Here is a 26,460-nt window from a genome sequence, read left to right as displayed (position 1 = left end):
TAGGTGGATCATTCTGGATACAGAAATCTTTGCCCACAGGGCAGTTACAACACTAATACCAACACAAATATGCTTCCCATACACTATACCAACATGTGCAATTCACAGCTTTGTGACACTGTATTGTTTTATTGTTGGTTTTGATTATTATTGGGAATCAGACTTGAATGTGCCCTTTGTTCTTTGGCAGCAAGAGCTGGAAGCATTGTGGAGGCAGTGTTTTCAGTTTTGCAGAGTGCCTCACTAAGGGGTAGTGCCCTGTAACTGTCATCAGGGCATCCGAGAAGCAGCTGCTTGTAGCTCTCCTTAGTTAAAAGATGGCCTTGCAAAACCAGGGAGTTCAGGTGGTTGCCATTTTAACTCTGAGGGATTTCCATGGAAAATCTTAGGGAAAGACTCCTTCCCCCATGTTTGTCTCAGTCGTCAAAACGCAAAAGTTTGTGCTAAGAATAGACATGTCTTCAGTGTTTCACCACCATGCCAAATTTCTTGCTGATCTTGTCATTGTCTTTGTACTCACATTTCCTTTTTGTGAAGACTAATAGACTCCAAAGAGCTTCTTCGTAAAGGTCTTTGGCTGCCTAATGCAAGCAGAGGTCCAGTTTTTTGAGTCTTAATGGCAGTTTTGTTGATGAGCTCAGCAGGCTGCTTGGCTACTTTTTCAACGTAGGAGCTGTATCTCCTTAACTGAAGTCTGTGGAAGTCAAGACTGCTTTTTAAGTATGGTAACATGCATATTGTGTGTTTTAGTCTGCTAAGCCATGGTGTTCTGGGATGGATGTTGTTTCATTCAAGCAGTTTTCCTGTCAGACACTTTGAATACAGCGGGAGTACATGCAGGAGTGCTGGATTTCCAGACAGTCTCTCTTTCTGATTCTGTCCTTTCTCTCTTTCTCTCTCCATTGCTTGTGTGTGTACACGCGTGTCTGGTGTTATATATGGATGTGTGGTTCCCTCTGCTGTAGAGGGGGAGTATTGCCCTTGGGAGAGAGAGCTGCAGCAAGGCCTCTGGCTTCAACGTCTCTCAAATGAAGAGGACACGGGTACATTTAAAGGTACCCGTATACCATCTCCACTTCCATTTCCCCAAAGGAGGGGGGAATGTTTTAAAGAGCAGGTCCCACATGAGAAGTTTCTGTGTTTTATTTAATTGCTTTACCAGCTCCCTAAAAACTGATTTGGTAGCTGTTGTTATCTTCATCTCCTGGTCCAAGTGCCATGTATCAGGTCTGACATTGTCACTGGTTATAGGAAAAAGATAAAGCTGCCAAGTACCTCAGGATATTTAGAAAGCCTGGACAATTTGCTACTGTAATGTGTATGAACAGTGACCCCCACATATTTAGGAGTTTCAGATTTGTTCCATACACACAGACTAATTGCACCTGTGCAATATGTCAGACACATGGGGCACATCAGAAGTACTGCCTTTAGATTGCCTGTGTCAGCAAACTTGCATTTTTTTGTTGTTGTTGTCCTTTGTGAGTGTCTGTCTGTGGGGAGAGTCTGTGGGGGAAGCTAATCAAGCTGCGGCGGTCCCTCAAGATTTTTCAGTCAGTCATATAATGGGCATAAAATTAATCTGACATTCCAATCTAACTGGTTGTGTTATTTTCCATGATACGTTCTCTTGCAGTTTATTTCTGATGGTTGGTTTTTTTGAAGCACTTGGTCCTAATAGCTTGTTAATCCTTTATTCCCTCAATGTGGTTCATTAGAGACAGAATACATAAGAGGAAAATCCAAGTGCCTTCCTGCAGGTAAGAGGGCATATGCAGTTGTCAGACTGCATATTTTGCAGCTTATGGTTGTAACAACTGTAGCTTAGCTTCTGACTTTTTTTTTTTTAAGAAAAAAAAAAGGAAGTGGTGTTTTAATTTTTTCCAGTTTAACTTTTCTGATGGTACAAATGAGAAGTATTAGTAAGATGGCTGAAGAGCGTAACTGAAGAAGTTCCCCCTGTTGCAGTGGCTAGTGTGCTTTAGGCGTGGCTCCTAAGGAGTTGATTTGTGGGTGGCTTCTCATTCCATTACAAGTTCAATATTGAGACTGCCCGCTTCTTATAAAGTGCTAGTAGGTGCTACGGTGGAACTGGAGGGGAAAGGTACCTTTCCAAATGTAAGTGCAATTAATGTCCAGCTTCCTGCAAAGCTTAGCAGGCAGCCTTGAGGGAAGGCTACACTAGGTGTCATTTGAAATTCTCAACCATTTAGACCTCGAGGAAATGTTAGGTTTGCCTGTTAGCCAAGCAGCAGTCCTTCACGGCTGGCTGTGCTGCTATTTATTTACTGGAAAAGGTGAGAAGGACCCATGTCCTAATCAGGACAGGCTCAGGCCTCTGTCTAGAGACTTGTGGAGTAACTGAAGGTGTGTATGTTACACTGGTCTAAATCCCAGATAAATCCATTTTAAAACATGCAGATCATGTGGGACCTGCTCTTTCCGAGCCTTGCTGAGTGACTATATACTTCTCAGCCATTGCTGGCAAACCTAAACCTTTTAACACAAAATTTTGTGTGGCAATGCAAACGCTAACTCTACTCATCTTGGGGCCTGCATGCAAGTGCTTTGGTACGGAGTGAGAAAAGCCCAGGTTCCTGTCCCTGCAGGATGTCCAGTAGCTCTGGCAGACCATGTGGTTGTGCTAATTGATACGAAAACTCTCTGATGAGGTGACAGAGACATAAAACTGCTAAATACTTGGCTAAATTGTGAATCCTGCTCTGCATTTGAGTTTGTGTGTCTGAACCCTTTTCCCCTTTAATAACCAGCTGGCGAGTCTGTCCTTCCTGCAGTTCCTTTTGTCTGTTTCTTCTGCAGTTTTAATGCCAAATCTCACACATAGTAATTCCTGAAACGGAAGTCCCAAACACTTCGTCATGTCTGGGGAAAACATGGCCAGGAGAGAGGAACTTCGTTAAAATAAGACAGCAGGAAATAATGAGTGCAACCTCTAAATACTGCTAATGTTTCTTGTTTCCTTCAAACACTAGTGCACCATATGAAAATCTAACTGCTTTTGAGGTTCTAAACTGCTGAAACTGTGTTTTGCCCTACTCAGTGGTAATCCAGCTGTTGTGAAAATTGACTTCCTACTTTATAAAGTAAGTGGGCATTTTCCTTTCAGGACGAGTCATTTGCTTTTGAAGACCACTTCTGCAGACGCTGAACACCTGTCCCCCATAGAATGAGTTATTTTATTATGGGTAAATAAAACCTAAGCTATAGTCCCATAGCAGATAGCAATAGAGACGGGGTCTGTGAATATAATACTCACCTCCGGGTAGATGCTCCCAAGGTGGGTATTCTGCAGTGGTTAAACAAGTTGCTTATCAGTTGCTTCAGGTGCCCATTGTTCCCTTTGACACTCCATAAGTAGCTGAGCTTTGTGTAGGCAGGTAATTGAGGAGTAATGCAATTTCTTTTAAACAAACTCATTTGTGCAACAGGAAGTCCCTTCTGGGGAGGTGGGGGCGCTGTTAGGTCATAATGAAAATGCTGTTGTTCTTCAGAAAAAAAATTCTACCTTTCGAACAATTCAGTACAAAAGAGCAGGAGTAAACAAAGTAGTGTTTTAAGTGCTAAAGTAAGGGTGTGCCCCTGTGTGCATGCGCACACGTGCGCACACACACACACACACAAACGAAACTGAGATCCATCAGGTAATTTAATTCACAAAGAAGTATGTACCCAGCATAGAAAGGAGTGCTTAACCCAATAGTAGGGAATGAAAGACCTTTTGTTTTGGTGCATCAAACTACAATGCAGATTGTCCCTTGCCTTTAACAGCCAGATGTCTTTGGCAACACTCATCATGTAATAGGCTGAAGGAGCTGGAAATTTCTGCTAAATTGGTATTTACATACCACATACTGTTGGACACCCAGAGAATGTCTTTCATTTCAGCGAAACTGCTTGCAATAGAGATAATCTACAATGATGTTTTTAATAGCATCTCTCTGCCTTTGGAATGGCATTATTCAGCTTTGATGGGAAGTATGAGGAGTGCTGTATTGGTGTATGCGTGCACACACAGTGCTGAGCTTTTTCTGTCTGTCTTGCAAACTGATCTTAGCCAGTAATGTTTTCTTTTCTTCTTTTCTCATTTCCTTTCCTATGATGTGTTACCTTTCTTTCCACTGTTCTCCCATCTTTTCCTCCGTGTCCTTCATACACCCTGCCTACAACCTGGTATGCCATGCCCTCCTCCTGCTAGCTGGAAACCTTAGCCTGCAGCAGATTGTAAATCCGGTTGATCCTCTGGAGATCCTGGCAGATGTTCACTGGACACACATCCGTGAAAAAGAGGAGGAGGAAAAAATGGTCCCAACTTCAAAGTCCTCCACCTCCAGAGGTAATCTCCCCCAAGCCCCACACTGTCAATTCCTGGATCACGGTTGCAGCTGTTTAACTTTGTTGCTTCTGTGCCCTTCAAGAGCAGTGTACTTCAGCAGGGGCAGCAGTGATTGAAAGGAACTGCTTTCAAATTACACTGAAATTACACTTGGTTAAACATTTTGCTTTTCAGGTCAATGTCTACTTAAAATGACTGCTTTCTCAGCTCCGTGGTGGTGTGACTTCTTCTGACCCGTTTGTCTGGCTGCTTTGACTCCACACCAGTTTTCCTCACTACATACATGATTTGATAGTGCTGGCAATCAGCCCTCAGTGACGGACTTTAGAGATAGTAATAGAAGCTGTCATGTGCTTTTTGTGGCAGTGAGGACTCTACACCTCTTTAGGGAAAGCTGAAGGGCTATCTTGTGTAACTACTACAGCAAAGATTGAACAGGGTCAGCTTCTGTATTGAGTGTATTTCTCTGCTGCTGCTTTTCAAAGTGTGTAACTGCATCTGGTATTAGTAGGGAATGATGGGGTTCAAAGGGCTTGCAAATCTGATCAGTGGTGGTTTTGACTCCCTGTGTTTAAGATTTGACAGTATATCTGTTTTTTAAAGTGAGCTGTGACCTTTGTGAGTTGCCAGTTACTTAAAGGAAAACTTTGGAGGGGGAAAATGTCAATAGTCTAGCTCTCTTGTAAGCACCCTCCAGCAGTCCCTGCTGACCTTATTCAAGGACTATATTACAGCATGTCATAGACTCATAGAATAGTTTGGGTTGGAAGGGACCTCTAAAGGTCAGCTAGTCCAACCCCCCTGCCGTCAGCAGGCACATCTTCAACTAGATCAGGTTGCTCAGAGCCCCGTCCAACCTGACCTTGAATGTTTCCAGGGATGGGGCATCCACCACCTCTCTGGGCAACCTGTGCCAGTGTTTCACCACCCTCAGCATAAAAAATTTCTTCCTTATATCTAGTCTAAATCTACCCCCTTTTAGTTTAAAGCCATTCCCCCTTGTCCTGTTGCAACAGGCCCTGCTAAAAAGTTTGCCGCCGTCTTTTTTATAAGCTCCCTTTAAGTACAGATAGTCTTAAGGTATGTCATAGGTGCTTTACCTGTGCAGAAGCCTAGGCTTAATAAGTGTTAACCATGCAGTTGGTGAGTAGTGGTCTTCTCTCAGAGTCTGTAGCCATTGTTCCAGAATTGTAGAGGAAGTATGCATGCTGTGGGAAGGGGTGTCTTTTACAGCAAATGTGAAATTAAGTTGATGACTGATCTCTATTAGAAAAGCCTAGGGCTTTACCTCATGTTGCCTGATCATATTCCATTTCAGATAATTATCTTTTCCTCATAGTTCTAGATGTTTGGGGATTTTTTTTTTCAATCCTGGTCCAACTTGATACACAGTTCCAGATCAGTTTGGCTATGCTTATAATTGCAGTTTGTAGAATGCGCTAGGATTTTCTGATGTGAAATCTGCTCCTTACAAATAAGAGATGGATATTTCCTTCCCACTGCAACCACAGAAATAGGCTGTGTTCAACTGTCTGTAACATTCAGTATTGCTAGAGTAGTTGCTTAACGTTTAAAATGCTAAGTAAAAAATGTTAACACAGTTTCTTAAGCTTACTACAATTAAGGTTACTTTAGCTTCTGCTGAGGGTCTATATCACTACACCTTCCAAATTTTTCTTTTAATTTGTGTTTTATAATTCCTACTTTTCCATAGTGTATTGGTACAGCTGCCAGCAAAAGATGATCCTTCCAAAATTGATTTTGTGGTCTTTCCAACTTCCTTTGGGGAAGAAGGCTGTATTTCCTTTCCTTCCCCTAAAACTGGGGCAAACTAGGACAATCCTGATCAATAGATTAGCTGCTTCAATTACTTTGTCATACAGTACACGTGTGTGCAGGCGTATCAGCAGTTTGCTTTTTTAAAGGGCTGTCACCAATAAGTACTTACGGATACACTATAAGTTTTCAACCTGAGTTCAATAGACAAATTTGTTCCTGGCTGAGCTGTATTCTGTGATAAGAGGTGTTTGGAGAGCCCATCAGTAGCAGCGGCGATAGGGTTTGATGTGAAAGCCTGGGATAGCGTGACGGTACACAGAAGCCCCTCTCATTCTGCTTTGGGCGCTCTTCTTCGTCTGGCATTCGCACCTGGGCAGCAAAGGTTCTGGGATGCCTGTTATGACCGCCTCTCTCTCGTTGCTCAGCTCTTTCATCTCTTAGTTTCCCTCCTCTGCAGAGTTTCAAGTGGAGCACAGCAGCAGCAACCTGCTGGTCAGACGCGGTGTTTTCCTCACTGTGCCATCCGTATTTCCTCTAACATTACAGATCCTAAAGGAAGATTAGGCCCCTGACATTTGTATGTTACCTCGATTTAAATCCCAAGCCTGGAATCAGTTCTTTAACATCTCATAGGTTTTATTCCTGTATTTGCCACTGAAAAATTTCCCTTTGTCACTCTTCTGTTTTAGACGCTTACTGATGGTCTAATTTTGATTTCTTACAATTTATTGTTTTTTAAATTCAGCATCCGACCTTCCCTCCGTACGCCATGAGGCGGTACAGGCGTGGCTGGAGACGGTCCCTGGAGGTAGTTTGGTGATGTTCTATGTATTCCAATGCACAATAACCCTGCCCGTCTCTTCTCCATGCCTTCAGCAGCTGAGCTGGTACTTTAACCCTGGAACTTACAGCCCTGTCGCTACTGCATGACTGGACGTGGAGGGAGGGCGGAAGGGGGAGTGTGCATGCACGCCTTGCTCAGACAGTCCATTCTTGCATGAACTCGACATTTGTTGTAACCCTTCTGAAGGCAGGCCAAACAGAGAGGTTAACGTGGGTGTAACAAAGTAAAAGGAGGAATCTAGTTGAGTGCTTTGATTTGCTTTGTAGACTGAAGATTGGACCAGTTATTCTTCCCCTAGCTCCTTGACTAAAAGAACATGGGGCTTTCTCGCAGTCGAAAGATTAAGTGACAGAGTGTGCTTAAAGCAATTGCAGTTCTCTAGCAACTGCAAACTCTAGTTATCTGGTGAAGAAAGAAGGCTAAGGTTGAAGCTGGGATCTTTAGGAATAGCGATGGCTGTGTCTCTTTTGACTTGGGGTTCACGTTATTTAGGAAAGCCTCAGAAAAGTTGAAGGATTGTAGAGCTCAGCTGCTTTTTTTATGTGGTCCTCTAAGCTCTATTATAAAACCAATGAGCATGAAGATTCTGGGATTAGAGTAAGGGAGTAAATTTGTGTAAAGCGGTGAAGGTATCTAAATCAGTGGAACAGCAGTAGTTTGTGGCTAGGTAGTTGGACTACAGCTAAGTTGCTTTGGCACATCAAAATAGCTAGCTTGCCTATAAAACTTTGCTTCTGCTGCTGCTTTGGCAAGGCAGCAGTGTTTACAAGATGTCTGCACAGATGCAGTCTGCTCACGGCTGCTAGCTGATATGAAGTGCTGATCCCAGTTTCTGGCTGCTATAGTGTGTAGCTTCTGAGTTATTGTGTGACAGCTTTTGGCCTCTTGCTCCTTATCCTAACTGCGTATACGTATATGCACAGTATATGTATAATGTAACCAGCCACCTGCAAGCTCTCCATGTCCCTCAAAATGGGATCCACTCTTGCACCAAGTTGTTACTTATCTATGCATCTGTAATCTTCTGTTGAGTTTTGTGTACCAACCTAAGAATTGATTTTCTCCTCTCTCTCCAACACTCCCTATGTGTGTCATGTCAGTTCATGGTTTCTGGATCTGAAATCATACATACACATAGTGGTATCAGATATTCCTAATATCAGTTACATTTTGCAAGTTTTGATTAAGATTACTCACATTTGCTGCTACCATAAAACCATCCCATGACATCATTATTTCCAAAATAACATAAGCTACCGCATACCTAAGCAACAGACTGGGACACAGTTTGGTTTTGTTCACTAGATTTGTAAATGCCCCTGTGGGTAGTCCAGCTTTTGGCATATGATTGTCCCCTACGCTTGACATCTGTAGGACTCTGGATTTTTATAAGCTTCATGAAGGAATAGGCCAGTGCTTTATCACACGTAAGTGTAACTGCCTTTTCACAGTAGTTGACAGAAAATAAACTAGCTGATATGTTTGTCTTAATACTGCAGAGGGGAAAAGCATGGAAAAAGAGAAATTCTCAGGTTGAAGGAAGAAAACAAACCACCCACTGAAGGCTGTGTTTTGAAATAAGCAAAAACCTGTATTAGAGAAAGAGGAGAGGCTGCAAGACCTCAATTTTAGGGAGGGTTGGTTTGTTTTCAAGATTGTCTTAATTAGCAATGCTAGCATATAAATGGTTCCAAAAGCCACATCGTCAATAGTAAACAAAAAGGATCAGGGCCTACTCTCTGACTCAGGAGAAAGCTGGCACAGCATGATTCACTCCCACATGGCTAAACTTTTTTCCCCAGAATCGGGCAGTTGCATCCGGACTGCCTGTTGGAAACAGCCTCTAGCCCTACCATGGGAACTAACTGCTGGGAGTCATGCCAGGAGCCCTCCTAAAGGTGACAGTATGACACTGTATGCATTCAGGTCTAGTGACTTGCACCGCTTAGTTTACTGGTATAGGTGCAACCAAGAAGGTTATAAATATATCTGTTATCATCGTTATAGGACCATATTCTATAAGTATAATTTGCAAATGTTGTACATAATAATACATGCTGACTGTGTATGCATTTGCAATAGGATATACAACAGAGTTAAATGTCTGCATGTTGTTGAACATGATGCTAACTCACTGCACAAATCTAAAAATGTAGTTGACTGACTCTACTGTGGAAAAAAACCTGGAAGTGCTTGCTTCTTTTTTTATATTTACATTACATTTTATGAAAACGCTTAACAAATAAAATATTAAGCAAATCATCCATAGCACTAGAGATGGGACAAGGTGTCATACGGTTTAGGTTTTTTAAAAAAGTATCATTTAATAATGAAATTTAGACCCCACAGTTTGGTCTTGTCTCTCCTCCTGTAATTAAATCCTGCCGCAAGTAGTAATGTCAAATGCCCTTTTCAGAGTTATAAATTCAAGAATCTTTTCTTTATTTTGACCCAGCAAATCAAATTATGATCTGTAACAGAAAAGAAAGGTTTGAATATATCTTTTTATTTACTTTAAAATATCTCAATTAATTTGTGACCTAGTTACTTGTACAGCATATCAAGTCTCTTAGACCCTTTTACCAAAGACTACTATAGCTGCACAGAGTTAAACAGTTTCCAGATGTAATAATGATCAAGCCCAGAGCTAGACTCTGTCTCTGACTTACACTCTCAAAAGCCGAACAGTTGTGGTACATTGTGAGATTTCAGTTTTCACCTAATACACGTATGCTATAAAGTGGTGGTGACTGTTCTGGTGTGGTAAAGAAAAAAAAGTAATCTTGCTGGAAGAAAAAAAAGTAATCTTGCTGGAAGAACAGTAAACTTTTTTCTGGTTTGATGTCTTCCCGGTCCCCTTCTTGTTTAATTTTTCACAAGGCCTGTTGCTCAGAAAAGCCCTGGCTGCTTTCACTGCAAATGCCTTGGAGACTCCCCAAGGGCAGGCGTTCCTTGATTCGTTGGAGTCTGGAAGTATCATTTCACCATAGATGTCTTTCCAGGTGACACATTTCAGGATTTCTTGTTTTGGCAGTAATTAATAAATATCTCCACTATAAACTGTTGGTACAGTTCAGTGTAGAACCTTTTCACTGTATAGGTTTTTTTCTTTTCTTTTCTTTTTTTCCTCAATATTTGAATATATTTTAGCTCCATGTGAGGATAATGATGTGGAGGATGAGCTGGGCACAGAGCCTGCAGACACAGAAGGGCAGGCAGGTGAAGAAGGAGACACGGGTGCAGAGCTGGATGACGGTAGGGTACCACCGTGCATCATTTAAACCTGTTATATGTACAGAATTGTATTGGCAGAAAATACTTTGTGTGAGGGTACTTAAACCTGATCTTATTTTTAGCGATGTAGGAGTTTGTTTCAAATAGTCAAGAAGGAGCCAGGAGTGAAGGACAAAAAGAAACAGAAGAACCTCAATGCTATGGGTTATAGAATAAATTTCTCATGTCTTCTCACCATCTGCTAACTAGAGGGCTTGGTCTTGTGTCCATATTCAGTACTAATCCTGTAGAATAACAGAAATAGAAGTAAATGTGTGAAAAGTCCACAAAATTATGCCAAAAATTGCTAGTGTAAAATTAACTGCATATGCCAGAAAATATTGAAAAATTTTCAGAAAACTGGTAAGGTATAACTTCAATTACTAGTTTAGTTATTTGTACTAATAGTCCATCATTTACTGCTTAAATGACTCTAATTAGCACACAAAAAAAGGAGTGAAACATTTAAGTGTTCAGGTTATGAAAATTATTAGCACCATGTGAATAGAAAGAAAGGATTATGAAAGATTTTTAAATAATAAACAGATGTCCTGATGGACTTGTATCCAAGATCTCTTGGTTTTTTCCCCCGTCCCATCTGTGATCAGATGACATCCCGTCTGATGCAGAAGCGGAGTTTCGCTTACATCAGGGTGGCGTAGAAGAGCCAGAACTAAAAGTCTCTGAAGATGAAGATGAAGAAGAAGGAGCAGAAAGTGCTTCTTGCAGTGTGACAGAAGGTAATAGCTTTCCCATCAGTGTTTGAATTATTGTAATTGCATTTGAGATAGTCTATACATTTATTAGGTTTAAGAGAAGACAGTCTTGGATTTGAACCATCTGACTACTCTCAGTGGCAAGGTATGTTGCTTGCGTTAACATTTTGAGAAGAACGTTCTGAATCCATTAATTACAGCTTCCTAAAGTGTGAGAACCCATGTAACTGCTTTTTCTTGTAGAAGTTTTTACATTAAGAAGCTTGTACCATTTTTGACATGTAAAAATTTTTGTCCATGTTCCAGATGTCCAATCTACAAGTTGTAAAAAGCTGAGAAATTTGTCACTACTTGCTGTATGTAACATAAAAAAAATAGATTATTAGCAGTCTCATGTGTTTTTTGGAAACATTTTTGCTTTCCCTAGATCCATGCAAGCCATCCATCCCTATCCAGTCATCTAGTGACAGTGTTCTTCCTCTGTCTCCAGTTGATAGTCCCAAAGCAAAACAAGCAGAGGTAAGAAAGGAAATCTTTGAAGTTTTCTACTTACTACCTGTAGTTCAATAGAACAGTTTGTTGGATAAATTAATGAGGACTGACAGCAGTGGGCTTTCCTCCTTTCCTGTCTCTATAATTTATGTTGATCTTCTTGAAATCTGACTTCATTTAGGCTTACAAAATAATGTACTATCTTTCTTTCCTATCTTCAGAGTGTAGTGGCTCTGGCACAATCACACAAGTTCCCATCACAAAGCCCCAAAAAGAATTATATAGGTTATTTTAATTTCAATGTGCAGTTAACGAGAGAGAGAGAGAGAGAGAGAGAGAGAGAGATAATGCATGAGGGGAGCCATAAGTAAGGTGTTTCCTGTTTATCCTGGTTTGGCTATCTTTTCTGTACCAGAAGCAGATTTGTACAGTTGCAATTCAAAATTATATTTATATTAGTAGTAACCAAAGCAGTGCTTATTTATTCCAGAGAAACAGCATAGTTCAGCTTAAGGAAGTGAGACATGTCATGCTGTCAGCCCTGGAGTCAGCATGCAAGCATACTGTAGTGTTTCCAGCTATTGGTGTGTAAAAGCAGGATGTACATGATCCTTAAAATGTTCAATTCAAATTTTTCCCTCCCAAGTGTTTGTTTTTAAGGAATTACTAAAAGATTAGACTTTATCCTAGAGACTTTTGTCATAAACTAGTTTACTTTTACAATGGACACTTTATGGGATGAGGCTGGTTTGCAGACAGCAATTGCTGACAAGATTCACCTTCTATTAAAATTAAGGGGGTTTTTTTCAGGACCATCTAAAGATTCTGTTAGGCATAGTTATTGTTTATATCAGGACAGTGCCTAAATGCAGTACTCAAGACCTGGGTGTTTAATATGTGTCATACAAGCACACAGATAGAGAGATTCATGCTCTGATGGTCAAGTGTCAGTTTAACCAAACTGTCTGCATTCAAAAGAAAGCTGGTGCAAAAGATGTCATTGGAAAGAATAATACCAGAACTCAGTAACAGGAGTCCACTGCCAAAGGGTTAAAGTGTAAAACATGAATTGTGCTACTGAGTAATATGGCAGTCTGGATGTAGGAAATGAAAACCAAGACTTCTCAGACCATTAAGGGTCAAGGGAATTGCAGCCTAATTTACCCTTAACAGAGAAAGCACCCCTTGCTTTAAGAAAACATTACAGCAGATGCTAGCCAGCAGAAAGTGGTGTATTGATGAGAGCTGGAGAGACTTGCATCAAATCTGTCTGAGGTAAGGGACCACCACAATACACAGAGTTGGGAGATTCGAAGGGAAAGCAGGAAAAGTAGAAATGGATTTTTGGAATTTAGTTTAGTGTTTTTTTCTTCCAAAAATTAAATTTGCCTTGTTGTCATCTACAAAGGATGGTTTATACAATGGGGCAGAAAAATGAACCATACCTGATGAGAAACCCTAAGTGATGTTCCAGGCCTGCAAATGGGATGCCACATGTGGATTTTTTCGTATTTTGATACTTGGATGGTTTCCTTATTGCTAACTTTGTTAAAAGCAAAAAAAATGGAACAGTATTCTGATGTGCCCCCTGACTATTAATATTTCCCTTTTTCATTTTTTGCAGGATGTAAAAGATCCCCTGGCTGAAGTATCCCATGCAATAAAATCTCCAGAGGCACGCTTTTTTCCTGAGCCTTTCATTCTTGAAGAAGGACCAAAGGATGAAATGCCCAAAGACAGGAAAGTTAAGAGCCCTTTGGTGCCACCATCTCCAGTGCTATCCCAGCCAGTTGCATCACCAGAAGCCATTGCACCTACATCACTAGCAGAGTCTCAGCCAGCAGCACCAACATTGGCTTCATCCCCAATATCTGCTCAAATGCCTATCTGTTCCCAGCCTTTGCCTTCTGCCGAAACATCCATTCCATCCCCAGTGGAGCCTCCAGTATGTTTCCAACCTGTCCCAGCCTTAACATCTACTCCTTTAGCCAAACTGGTCCTTAGGGGTCAGGATAGTGAGGTGGAAAAACTGGGGAGCCCTACTACTGCTGAAGAAGCCCTGAAACGGAGTAACCTTGTGGAAGAGTTCTGGATGAAGAGTGCTGAAATCCGGAGGAGCTTAGGGCTCACTCCAGTAGACAGAAACAAACGCTTAGAGACAAACTTTACTGTATCTGCCCTTGAGACAACTCCTCTCAAGACTTTTAATAGTGAGAATGTTTCAGGGGATGAAAGGATCCATCTTGTGAAACCCCAGCCTGCCCCAAGAAGACAGGGACTGTCCAAGTTAGAAAACGAGCAGATTTCTCTGCTCACTCCAAAATCTCCATCAGAAAAAGAGCTAAAGAGTTCCAGTGAAGTAAGGAGAGATGTATCCAGCAGTTCTGGACTTGGCCTTCAGGAGAGCTCATCTAACATGAGAACTATGGCTAGCCAGAGCTTCAACACTTCTGACTCTACCATGCTTACTCCTCCATCAAGTCCGCCACCACCACCTCCTCAGGGTGAAGAACCAGCCACTTTGCGTAGAAAGAGGCATCAAGCGGTCTGGCAGAATGAGGTTGAAGCCAGGTCACCTCCAACACCAGCATCAACACCTCCTGTTCCCCCACGCCACGAGCCGACCTCTGCTGCCAAAGAGTCAACCCAGGCCAAAAAAGATGACGTGAGGAAGTCTTTTGCAGAGAGTGTGGATGAGATTCCATTTGCTGATGATGTAGAAGACACATATGATGACAGGACAGAGGACTCAAGCCTTCATGAGAAGTTCTTTACACCTCCTACCAGTAGGCCAAGGCCAGAGAAACCACTTCTTTTGCCCTTGGTCAAAGAAAATGGTGGTCCACCCTCAATGGAAGGAGGGGTTAACCAAAAGAAGAGAGTGTTGCCTGAAATTTCTGTGGAGGCCAAGGAGCTTGCTGAAGAAAGAATGAGAGCCAGAGAGAAGTCTGTCAAGAGCCAAGCACTGCGTGATGCCATGGCTAAACAGTTGTGTAAGATGAAAGATATGGAGATGGCTGCAGCTGCTGCTGCTGGGACCACAAGGGCACGAAAGGCATCTTCTATGCCCTTGAAGACCAAAGAGTTGTTTTATGACTCTCCAAAGCATCTGGCCTTGAAAATAGCAGAGGGATCCACACGAAAGCATGATGCTGCTAGTGAGAAGTTATCCACTCCTGCTGCTGATGTGGCTGGACCTGAAGGGTCTGTCACCTCTTCAGAAGGCTCCAGTGGGAAGAGTAAGAAAAGAACTTCCCTCTTCTCCCCTCGTAAGAACAAAAAGGAGAAGAAATCCAAAAATGACAGCAGGCTTTCCGACAAATCTAGTGGTGGGACAGAGGAAGCAACAAAACCTAGGTCGTTATGGAAGTCTGTTTTCTCTGGGTACAAGAAAGACAAGAAGAAAAAGACTGATGACAAATCCTGCCCAAGTACTCCCTCAAGTAGTGCCACTGTGGATTCTGGCAAGCACAAAGCTTCTCCATTGGTTACAGCTGCAGGTATAATAGATATGTGGCTCTGCACCATATACTTTTCCTACAGCTAGGGAGCTTTGAAAGTAAGTTTGGGTTGCTTTGTCGTTCAGCTACTGTGCTGAATGACACTGCTCCCCAGTGTCAAGTGGGCAGATCAAGATAAGTGCTAGCAACTAGAATTGTATGTTTGTGTATTGACAGAATTAGTTGATATGCCACTGAAAAAAATTGATCCTTAAATAAAAGCTTCACTCTTGATATGTAGAAGGCACATCTGTTTTCTGCCTTAGACTGATTTGAGAAATAAGCACCGTTTGTTGGAATCAGTTGTCTGTGACATTTCATCTCTATTTTAAATCTCATCCTCATCTTTTCCTTGGGTGGTCTGTTCTCTTTCTTTCAACCTGGCTGCATGGATGCTGAAGACTGCGGAGATGCAGTTACTCCTGTGTTCTCAGTGATCTGGCAACTGTCTGCTGATCTATGAAGTGGGGATTCTGTGGCCTCATGTAAATCTCTCACATGCCATCAGGTGCAGGCAGAGGTGTTTAATGGCAACTTGTGATACAGTAAATAAGTTAGCCATAAATGTGATTGAAAGCAAACATGTTACATTTCTCTGGCCTTGTACAAATAGCCAAAATAGTGCCAGCTGCTGTCATCCAAGTACGTATCTATCGTAAGAGCATTGATACAGTACAAAGGGAGAATCATGACCGTTATTTTTAACAGCGTTTGCAGAAAGTGTTGCTCTCTTAGAATGAAGCTTCTAACTAACATTGATCGTTTTGCGGAGCAGTGCTTCTCTGATCACTCTGTAATCCCAGGCGAAAGAACTGAGACTGGGATAAAAGCACTAAGTGTTTTTGAAGCTCAGTCAAACAACTTACCAACTGAGTTCTGAAATCTTTACAGAAAGAATAGTTACCACGTCTCTAACTTCCCCTTTTTATTCCTGGCTTCTCAGATTTGCAGCTCCGTCAACACCTGAGTTTCTCAGAGGACTCCGACCTCTCCAGTGACGATATTCTGGAACGCTCCTCCCAGAAGTCCAAGCGAGAGGTAGGCAGATGGGAAATGCATTTTAGATGGATCTAGGATCGTGCAGATCACAGGCTCAGAGAAGCATATTAGACACCTGGATGATTAATTTTGTTGTTCTTACTATTTCTTCTGTGGAACAGGCTTTCCTGTAAGTTGGCTGACTGTTCTGCCTAAAATAAGTTGGTTTCACTTGGATTCACAATTGCAAGCTACTCCCCACTGTTGTTATATGAAAGATCTGTTGTCTCACTGTGACGTTACTTTACAACGAATATCACAGTCAGAATAGTGAATTTTGTCCCTGTTGTGAGCATGCCAATGATCTACAGAAAACAGACATTTAGTGTCAGAAGAGTAAATTTCACTGGCTCTAATGTTATTGCAAAAAGATAACAATGAGATAGTTCTCACTTTTTGTAAGGGTCCGATTTTAGGATACTGTTTTACCAGCCTCTTTGATAGATTGAAGTGGTAGAATTCCAAGCAAATTACAGACAGGAATGTACTTTTGCATACATCAAGAACATAGTCAAGACAGATCATCAACTAAGAGGTAAGCTACAGGCTGCAGTTTTGCAACACATGCAGGTTTGCTTATTTTTCCTGGGAGAAGAGAATGTGTACGGTCTGAATTAGTACCTTCTCTTTTTGGAGAAAAGATGAGCCATCAGCTGTTTCTTCCATTTTGACCCTGTTTTCTTTGAGAACTTAGAATCATAGAATCATTTAGGTTGAAAAAGACCTTTAAGATCATAGAGTCTGTTGCTGAGTATTTCCATATGTCTGTGTGTGTAGATAACAACTGTGAAGCTGAAATACATAGTTGTGAGCCCCTATGAAATGCCAGTATATAGGGGTTGGTCTTAGCCTGGTGTTCTCATTCCAGTGTGGTCTGGTATGAACTCTGCTTCTTCTGAGAGAGCTGTTTCTTCTTCCTCACCAACCTTCCCTAGCTAGGGCTATAATGTCATATTGTAAGACATACCAACGGCTTTCTAGCCAAAATAATTTCACTTTAAATGGTGCTTTAAGGAAGTTACTGAGGAGGACAGAGGAGACACCAGTGGGTCTCCATAAAAGCCCAGAGAGAAAAATACATTTAGTTTATTTGCACGTATTTATATGTGGAAAATATATGGTGAGAGCCAAGTGCCAAAGTTAGTTGCTTTTAAACTATTTATTTCAATTTAGGATGGCACTATTAATACAAAAATAAGTGAAAAATGTAAGGAACTGGTCCATCATAGTAATGGGGAAGAGCCCTTCTTTTATTCCTGAGAGCTTCTAAGCTCTGATAGACAGAGTTTGCAAGGTTTGGAGGAATAAGTAGAGATTTCATTGACCCCCCACAGAAGGCTAAGGCTCTTCTGGTACTGAAGAATGAAAAATGTATTCCCCCCTGTCCCTTTGTGGTGGTGCCTGGTTCACATGTTAAAAAAACTCACAAAGAAGAGACCATTTGAGAGAGTAGTGTTACAGACACGGTGGTCTGTGCCTCCTGTCTCAAACCTGTCATCCAGTGTGCACAAATCAGTCTCCAATGGCAGGATCTAGTTGATACTTGGCTCAGATGGCAAAGGTATGGAAGTACTGCAAATTGAAGTGTCATAGGAAACGCTTTCTATGTGTATATATAGTGGAATGAATTAGAATAACTAATGAATTTAAGGCTGGTGGAAGGAGTTGATGAAGTAAGTAGGAATTTTCTATATTTACTTACCTCTTTTTTTAATCTGTCTCCCTAGTTGATCTAGATCTCTTCTAAGAGGAAGATTATTTTGTTTTTATTTTATTCCCTTTTTTCTCTCCCCCTTCCATTCCTCCTTGCATGCCCTCAAGGCGTTTCATGAGAAATTTTTCATTTTCCAAGAGATGCAGAAGAATGAGGTACCTGTGGCTAGCAGAGGACAGATATGCAATACGGGGGGTTCAGGTAAAAGTTACAGAGTTACTGTTCTGCCTTGTAAGCTCCTTCAGGAGGAAGCAGGGCTTCGGTAAGGTCCATGCTTGTTTTCAGACTTCGGTATGCCTTGATGGTCACTTTTTTTTCTGTGCTGAGCTACTTTGATTTAAAATGGCTTTTGCAGAGAAAAAGATCTCATCACTAAGCATTGGAGGGGATAGGTGACAGTGACAGATGCCTGGAATCCTAATACTGAAAATATCTCACCAGCTCTGCCAAGGGTATGGTGGTGGTGTCTCGTTCTCTTCCATTTGCTGTTGCTGAAGTTACATTAAGAATTTTTGCTCAGCATTTGCCTATTTTCTAAACAATAGTTTTGAGAATGAATTTATTTAGAGGAAAGGAATCTGAGAACTCCACTTACCTAGTTTTATTGCATCCTGTCCAAGGATGTAGAACGTACATGCAAACACTGGAATGCCTTGCTGTCAAAAGAAATGTAACTGAATTTTGAGACTGACAAAACTGGGTTTCTACTGATTTGGGGTGGGGGTTATATTTTTTGAGTTACAAACTGCCTGCTACTTACTATGGGTAAGAGTTGACTTCCTGTGTGCCACATAACTTTTATGTGAACCCCTTCTCTAAACTGAAATTCTGCTTGTGCTGCTTTTTTGGTAATTGTAGTGAGCTTGCTTCCCAGACAGCTTGCTCTGTTTAGCCTGTTCTTTGTGATCAGTAGTGAATTAATTCGGTGTTGTTTAATGTAGTGTCTTTCAAGAGAAGCATCTTGTAAAGAATTCCTAATGTAAATGCCCCATGGGTCTCGTGTTTATAGGTGTGTGTCATTGTGTGTGTGTTTGTCGTTGTTCCTGTACAATTGTGGTATTCTTATCAGACGTGCGTTTTACTACCGCAGGTAGCTTGCTTTTTACTGAAGTTTTCATACATGCTGAAGTTGTTCTACGGCTTTTCATTTGTGACTGTTTTTAGTTAATTGAATGTGAAAATGCAAAATGCTGGCTGTTCCCCCAGAATGGCACAATGCCATCTGTACTTCATGACACAAGGGAAATTTACCTCTCTTATAAACCCCAAGTAGTTTACTTGCCATATTTTCAGGTACAGGGTAACGTAGAATGTCCTTGGATAGAGAAGGTAGTGATTTTTTCCTCCTTGCCTCCTCCTTGCATCCTCCTTGCATCCTCCTTCTCATAATTTTAGCTCCTCAGGCTCTCTGGAGGCTCTCTTTCTAGACAGGGAGATTCCATTACTGTAGGACACATAACCCACTCCAAGCCCATCTGGTGTTTCTCCTGTCACAAAGCAGTGAGGAAGATTTATGATGTTAGTTAAATGCAAATGATAATTTCTATGAAGTAGAGATAATTTAAAACCATGAAATAAACACAACTCCTAGGAGAGGCTGTAAATCAGATTGTAAATGGAGAGTTGTGTGACAGAGTAATATATGGTTGGCTGAGCCAGTTCAGACCAAACGTGCCCCAGCATAAGCCATTATTCCAAATCCTAAGCCAGAATTTTCTATGTGTATTTACGCGTGCTTGCTCAGTGGACTTTAAAACCATAGGTAGATAAAGGCCAAATAATTCCTCTAGAAAAAGCTATTTCCAAATTGACTGTATCTTCAGAGGCTGCCAAAGCTAATTGCCTTCAGGAGAGTGCTAGAAACTTGATTTTGCGGATAGAAGTTCCATTGTGCTTCATCAGTCTGGGTCACGTTCGGCATTTGCACAATTCTGTGTTTCATTTAAAAACAGCTTTGTTTTATTACTGTGCATCTGTTTTCAATGTTGAACTGATTTTGCTTCATTTTGTACGTTTTTTTATTTTTTTTTCCTTTACCATTCCCCCTTTAAAGTCGATTTATGTACCACACGCCTTGGCATTCAAGAGATCATATTCGTCAAAGGTAGTGTCTCCATTCCCGCTAGTTGGCCATTGTTGCATTGCATGTCCCTATATTAACCCATTGAATCCAAAGCTACCCATCACATGTGCACTAACATCACAAACATTGACTGTGCATGCGTGAGATGTTAGCAGACATGGGCAGCAAATTCTTTGTAGAGGTTGTCTACCAAAAATGCATTAAGCTCCAAATTGTCTGTCTAGTTAGAATGCATGCAATTATCAGTGCACAGCAGTGCACCACTGTACAGTGATGTGGATGATCTTTGAGCTTCAGAACAAATTTCAAGGCAATTAAATATGTATGTGTATTCTTTTTTTAATACTTAGAATATGAGTTCAAATGAATTGTCACACTTCAATCAGCATCCTTCAAAATTGTTGAGTTCACCGAAATCTTAGTGAAACTCTGTATCAAGCTAAAATCAAGACAGAAGTTGCATTTCTATTTCCGGAATGTTGCTGCTTTCTGAAATTCTTATTGTCCTGTCTTCACAGTCACAACAGTGTTCCATGGAATAGGAAAGTCACACCCTCTATAACTTTACCTTCTGATTCGGGTATCATTGTGGATTTTGTGTTTTAAAAAAAGAAAGAAAGAGGAAAGTGATAACTTCTTGGAGCTTTAACGATGGTGCTTGCTAACCACCTATCTGAGGGATTTTTTAATAGAGCTGTGATCCTACCTTAAACTCTATTCACTGAGAACAATAAACCAGAGGTAGGCTGACCAATGTGGCAGTACAGTAACTAGATAAAGCAAATTTCAGGGTGGTCTGTCATAACATTTTGTCCTTAAAGTTGACTGTCCATGGAGAAGATCTCTTTCCAGAAGTGGAAGACATCTGTTTACAGCTGTCCCTTAAAGCTTGCATATATGTATGTGGGAAGAGAGTTCTTTTCTTCACTGTAGTTCACTTAATGCAGTTGTGAAGTTTCTTTGGCACTCTAAAAAGTCTATCAGAGGAAGCCCTCCTGGACTACAACACAACCAACTAGTACACCTGATAAGATACTAAACCCCATTCAGAAATGTCAAAAAGACTTACTTATTTTTAAACTAGTTTCACTGAGAGAAAAGAAGAGGAGAAAATACCTTTCTATTTCTATAAACATAGCCTTTCTCCTTTTGGATGGCTTCTGGTGCTGTAATATTCTAGTTTTAGTTTAGGTGGTGTTTGCTCTGTTTTACACCAGCCAGTTTTGTGGGGTTGCTCTTGAGGTGGGATTTCCCATCTCGCACCAGAATGTCTTTTTGCCTTCTTGATTCATAGAAAAGTTGCACAAATTTCCACAGGTAGTCATTACCAGATACACCAGTATAACTCCTAACTATGGATGTTCTTGCTCCAGAATAAAATAGGGAGAGGGGAATACCAATACAACTACCCTAGTCTATAATAATTTCTTAGCTTATACTACTATAATTGTTCATGTAGACATGCTTTTTACCCTCTTTTAAAATGAAATCAAGGTGACCCCTTTATATGGTACTCATTGATTTAACAAAATCCATTTAGCTAAATCTATTGAGAAATAGAATAAAAATTTATTTGGTCTTTGGGGAGAGGTTTCATATAGCAGTGGAAGACAGGGGCGGGACATTATATAAAATCACAGTTTTGCAATTGGCTTACATGCTTCTTCACTCCTGACTTGACCCTGAAATTGTTGCTCACTGCACTGTGAACACCTTTGCCTACGGAAGCTTGACTTTTGACACAGCCATGGCAAAGACAGAACACCTCCCTTCTGAGATTTTGGAAGAGAAAATGGTCTTCCCTCTCCCCATACCTCTGAGCATACAAATAAAATCTGCCTCTGTTTTTCCTTCCTTCAGAGAGCCTACACAGAAGAGGAACTGAATGCCAAGCTGACCCGGCGAGTACAGAAAGCCGCCCGTAGACAAGCCAAGCAAGAGGAGCTAAAGAGGTTACACAGAGCTCAGGTAGTGTCTCACAATCTTCTTGTCATGGCAGGCAGTTAACTCTATGTGAAAGCACCATGATCCTGACATTCCCCTCAGTGTGTCAGAAGAGGATCCAGAGACAGAACTTTCCTCTATTTCTACATGATTGTCCCTGCTTCTACTCCCTCTTTCAAATTCAGTATCATGTCACAGACATGGCAAGAATGGCTGAAACCTATCATGGTAGTTTTACAGTGAGAAAAATAATGACCATAACACCTTTCTAGCTGGAGATGAGTGAAACATCATGCACTGAATGGACCAGTGATAGTCAGATAATACCTGATGAAGCTGCACCTATCATTGCTTTGCTAGATTATGCTGCTGGGTGAAGTGTTACCAAATTAACCTTTAATTACCAGACAATCTGTTGGAAAACTGCTGGCATCATCTATAGGTGATGAGATTTGTTTAAAACTCAAGGTGGGGGCTCAGCTGTCTGAATAGCATCACCTTTCACTTCAGCGCTTAGGAAGGTGATTGGAGTTGTAGCAAACAGGTGAGTATCAAGGTGTTTGCAAAATTAAGGGGTAGGATGCAAAGGGGTGGGGAGGATGATGTTGCTGGAGGGACTGTGATGCTAGCTTTTGAAGCAGTGTATTATTGAATACAAATACTTGTTTTTGAAAAGGCCGATTTGACTGGTCACTTAGTGCTGGATGCGTGCTGCAGACAGAGCAGGAGAATTGCTGTTGGTGAGGTTCTGCTCCATTCTTCTCTGAACAGATCATCCAGCGGCAGCTTGAACAAGTGGAAGAGAAGCAGAGGCAACTCGAAGAGAGAGGAGTTGCTGTGGAGAAGGCCCTTCGGGGAGAAGCAGGTATCCATCAGAATGTGGTTTGCTTTTTAATGTTTTCTTATTAAGTGCTTGTGCAGTAGTCCATAGCTGCTTGTATTTTAGAGGCAATTGGACCATTATAGCCTAGAGATAGAGTCCAGTGTGAATCCATTCTCCCTTTTCTACTATCTTTTTGAGGCCTTGTTTTTCCTGTGTTTCTTCTAATTGTGGGACTCCCCCATTGGCAGACACTTAGTTTGCTTGTCTTTGCCTGAGGCTTAGGAGGTGATTCTCCAACTATTAATAATGGCTGTTTGACTGTTTCTGCATATTACTGGATATTACAGCTAGAAAATTGCAGGGATTTCCTAGCTGCAATTCACATGAAGCTGTCACAGTAAGAGAACCCTGTTTGTATGTCAAGGAAGTAATTGTGAAATTGTGTGTGCTTTCTCTATTGTGTTGGATTATCAAGGTAGTGTCCTTACAAGGGACCATCACAGAACATCTTCCTCCCTGCACAGCCCAGCACACTGGCTACTTCTGACAAAGTTGTGCAGAGCAGAAATGCACACGTGTACTGGAAGGTATCAATGTCAAGCTGTTAAAGGAATGTTATGTGTACTTGGAATTAAATTAAATGTTTATCATCTGATCTGGCAAGCATATGAGTGGAGGAGTACTTGGTTCAGATAATGCTGATAGTAGCATAATGATTTGGAAAAAAGAATCCTCAATTGCAAGGAGTCAAATATCCAACAGGCAAATGCAGTGTATGTATACCTGACAGGCCCAGGATTATGTACCTGATTACAAAGGTCAGAGATCAGAAATGGTAATAGTGGAACAGGTGTTTGGAAAATGTTTTGGCTTATTGCTTGGATTGAAGAGTCACCGCTATGCCTGTGAAGATGGAACTTGATTAAGCAGTGAAGGTTCACTAGAGGAAAATTGTTGTGACTTCCCACCAATTACTACTCGGCCAGGATTAGGTATGTTTGATGCTCCATAAGGGTGTGCCAAAGCAGCAGGACTGAGTGGTTACCAAAGCAAATAGATACTGCAAGTGTGGAGAACAATCTTGAGGACTTCAATGGTTTTGCGATCTGACTAGCTTTTTCTTTTGTGGGTTCAAAAAATAGCCTTGTGCAAAAACTCTTTCTTTGCGGTGGTGCCTCCTTCCTTACGCTGTGTATTTCTGTGTAGCTCCACTCTGTTCTCTGGCCTGCCAGTTACTGCACTTACCACCTCTCTTATCTCTAATTGTTCTTTTTCTTCTTTTCATCTGGAAGTCTGTCTTGATTACTCAACTGCTAAATGACTTTCACGTAAGATATGTCAGCACAAGTGGGAAATCTCAGCAGCTGAGAGAACGTTTTTCATGATAGAATGCTCTATCATTGAAGAATGATAGAAGAAAGCCTAAAAAACGTTCAGAGAGGGCAGAATATGACCAAGAGTAAGAATTGCTATTTTATACGGAAGACGGCAGAATTAAATCCTTGTATAACTAACTTCTCACTCCCAGCTCTCCCAAAATGGAAGCATTCTTAGATGAGCCTGTGTATTTGTGAATTTCCTAGCAGAATTACAAAATTGTAAGTCACTCTTTGCAAAATGAATCTCTTTTCTTCAGGGAGTCTCTAGGGTATGCTTTGCTCTTGCAACATGTTTCTATCAACAGATCATACGTTATGGTTACAGAAGCTTAACTTTGTCATAAAGAATTCGCCAGCCTCAACTCTTCCAGTTATTTCAGGGGATTAACAAGAAACACATTCCGGAGGGGCGGGGGGGGACGGACATGTTCTAACCTGTGTTGACTGAAACACAAGATTATAAATTAATTCCATTCTTCACCTCTCTAGCCACTCTTGCATGGACATTTTACATATGTTTGCAATAAAATAACTGAATTTCTTCTTTTTAAAGTCTGTGGAATCACAGCCGTTAATTATTCAGGAGGGCATTATAATTTTCTTGTCATCTGCATTGCCTAAGATACTGACCTAACAGTGACCACTGCATTTTGCAAGTACCATTGTGTAAAGGTGTGGAGTCATGCCCTTATCTCTGATCAGTCCCTCCCCTAATGAAATCATGTAAACAAAAGTTAAAAAAGGGAAGGGCAGTGTATAAACTGGTGGTGTCATCTGAAGAAAAAATCTCTTCCTTTTAATAAGCTTGTACAAGGGGAAGAAATGCAGGAGGGTGGGAGGAATGCCTCCCGTGCACATACTCTGTCCACATAAATAGAGAAGGATTGCAATGCAGGATCGAAGTAATGGCTGTCCCACAGACAGCAACCAGTATTAATTGTTCTAGGAGAACATACTAGGCTCTGTAATGAGTGGGTTATTCAGCTTCCCTCTCTGTAGGGAAAGAACAAATCACTCACTGACTTAGGCATTTAAATACGAAGTTTTAGATAGTAGTAGTTTCCTACTACTAGGTACTTGAAAATCCTGGCAGAAGAAACAGAATTCTGTATTTTGTAATGATTCTTTTCTTTTTCTATTGTAGAAAAAGATAGACAAGACCATCTGAACTACTTCTCTATGTCATTTATCATCTTTTAGCATGTTGCCTGTTAGTCATCTTTTCCCGTCTGTGAAGAATTTCAAATTTTGCTTTTGTTAGAGGTCTTCCATTAACTTAAATTCCTCAGATCTCTGACCTCTGGACCTCCTTCCATTTTTAGAAAAAAGTTTTTTCAGTTGGACTGGTAGGAACAAAAACCAGTACTATAGGTAAGAATTTGTTTATTTAGAGTAATTTTGCTTCTATTTTCCATCCATTTTGCATCATCCTTAACATGTTCTTGCCAAGTGACTTACACTGAGAAGACTGTCAATAAATTCTTCACAGCGATGCCCTGCTGTCTTCCTGATGGATTACAGTTAATTTAGAACCTAGCAATGGGTACAGACAGCTCAATATTCTTTCCAGGAATTTGACTCATTATCTGATAGTTGTCAAGTTGGAATATTTATATGATGATACTAGCTATTCAACTAATCAGACTCAGAAACATTTTGGAGGTCATTGTCAACTTTAATTTTGACAAAATAAGTGCACCTTCTTGGCTACCTCCTTGTCTTTTCCTTTTTTAAATGGGCTCAGCCTCAGGCAAGGTGCAGTTAGTCTTTTATTCTTTTAAAAGCTGAATGCTCAGTCTAACATTTAGTTTCTGATTCAGAAAATGATCTCGCACCCTATTATTACTTAATTGCCTTCATATGTTCTCTCTGATTATCTTTGATAATCTCAGCCTTTGATAGTCACATTCATAGCAAGAATGAATGATTTGGAACGTAAGCTCTACTTCAGGTGGCAAGTTTGTCATATACAGGTGGTCTAAGCTTTTGTCATGCCTTTTTTTCCTTCCCACCTCTCCCCCTTTCTTTTGCATCATGGTATTTCACTGCAAAGGTAAAGTAGGATAATCTCAATGAAGAATTTCCCCATTTTTCTGCGGTGTCCCAAGAGAGACCTTGAATGGGATTGCTATTAATGTAACAGTACTTTGTATTATAGTGCATTCGCCTGTTTGGACATGCTTATGACTTTGACTTCCCGTGTGGATTTTTCATTTTTTCAATTATTAACTTAAAAATATGTCAAATCAGAAATTTCTGGAACCTTTTTTTTTCCTCCCTTATCCTCCTTTAGCATAAACTTTGATAGTCATTTTTAAGGACTGAGAAAATGTCTCCTACTGTCAGATCAATACTGAAAAATTTAAGAGCCACCTCTTTACATCAAGTGAATCATATGCAGTGAGAAATAGTGCTCTCAGTACTCCCATCTGTCTCTTCCCCAAAGAAATGTTACACAGTGCTAGACTCATAGTGTACCTGTCTCTAGCAGCTGTGGACGTACACATCTCTGTTCCATACA

At 40.9% G+C, this 26,460-nt stretch overlaps 1 protein-coding gene across 12 annotated transcripts in view; it reads left to right on the top strand.

Moving 5' to 3' along the window:
- Positions 1–26,460, top strand: part of MICAL3 (microtubule associated monooxygenase, calponin and LIM domain containing 3) — a 165,789-nt gene that overhangs the window by 120,344 nt on the left and 18,985 nt on the right. For 6 of the 12 annotated variants that reach the window (XM_076341695.1, XM_076341666.1, XM_076341619.1 and 3 more), the window contains 11 exons: positions 966–1,055; positions 4,217–4,354; positions 6,879–6,941; positions 10,128–10,232; positions 10,859–10,990; positions 11,394–11,485; positions 13,083–14,958; positions 15,902–15,996; positions 19,764–19,814; positions 21,654–21,761; positions 22,509–22,602. In XM_076341695.1, the coding sequence (XP_076197810.1) occupies positions 966–1,055; positions 4,217–4,354; positions 6,879–6,941; positions 10,128–10,232; positions 10,859–10,990; positions 11,394–11,485; positions 13,083–14,958; positions 15,902–15,996; positions 19,764–19,814; positions 21,654–21,761; positions 22,509–22,602 (2,844 nt within the window). Of the gene's footprint in view, positions 1–965; positions 1,056–4,216; positions 4,355–6,878; positions 6,942–10,127; positions 10,233–10,858; positions 10,991–11,393; positions 11,486–13,082; positions 14,959–15,901; positions 15,997–19,763; positions 19,815–21,653; positions 21,762–22,508; positions 22,603–26,460 lie in introns of those variants that run through there. The other 6 variants (XM_076341656.1, XM_076341724.1, XM_076341647.1 and 3 more) reach the window with 5 other exon arrangements.

The sequence above is a fragment of the Aptenodytes patagonicus genome, chromosome 1 (assembly GCF_965638725.1).
Source record: "Aptenodytes patagonicus chromosome 1, bAptPat1.pri.cur, whole genome shotgun sequence".
In the NCBI taxonomy this organism is placed as follows: domain Eukaryota; kingdom Metazoa; phylum Chordata; class Aves; order Sphenisciformes; family Spheniscidae; genus Aptenodytes; species Aptenodytes patagonicus.
The sequence above is the reverse complement of the archived record's forward strand: the minus strand, read 5'-3'. Positions and strand labels throughout refer to the sequence as shown.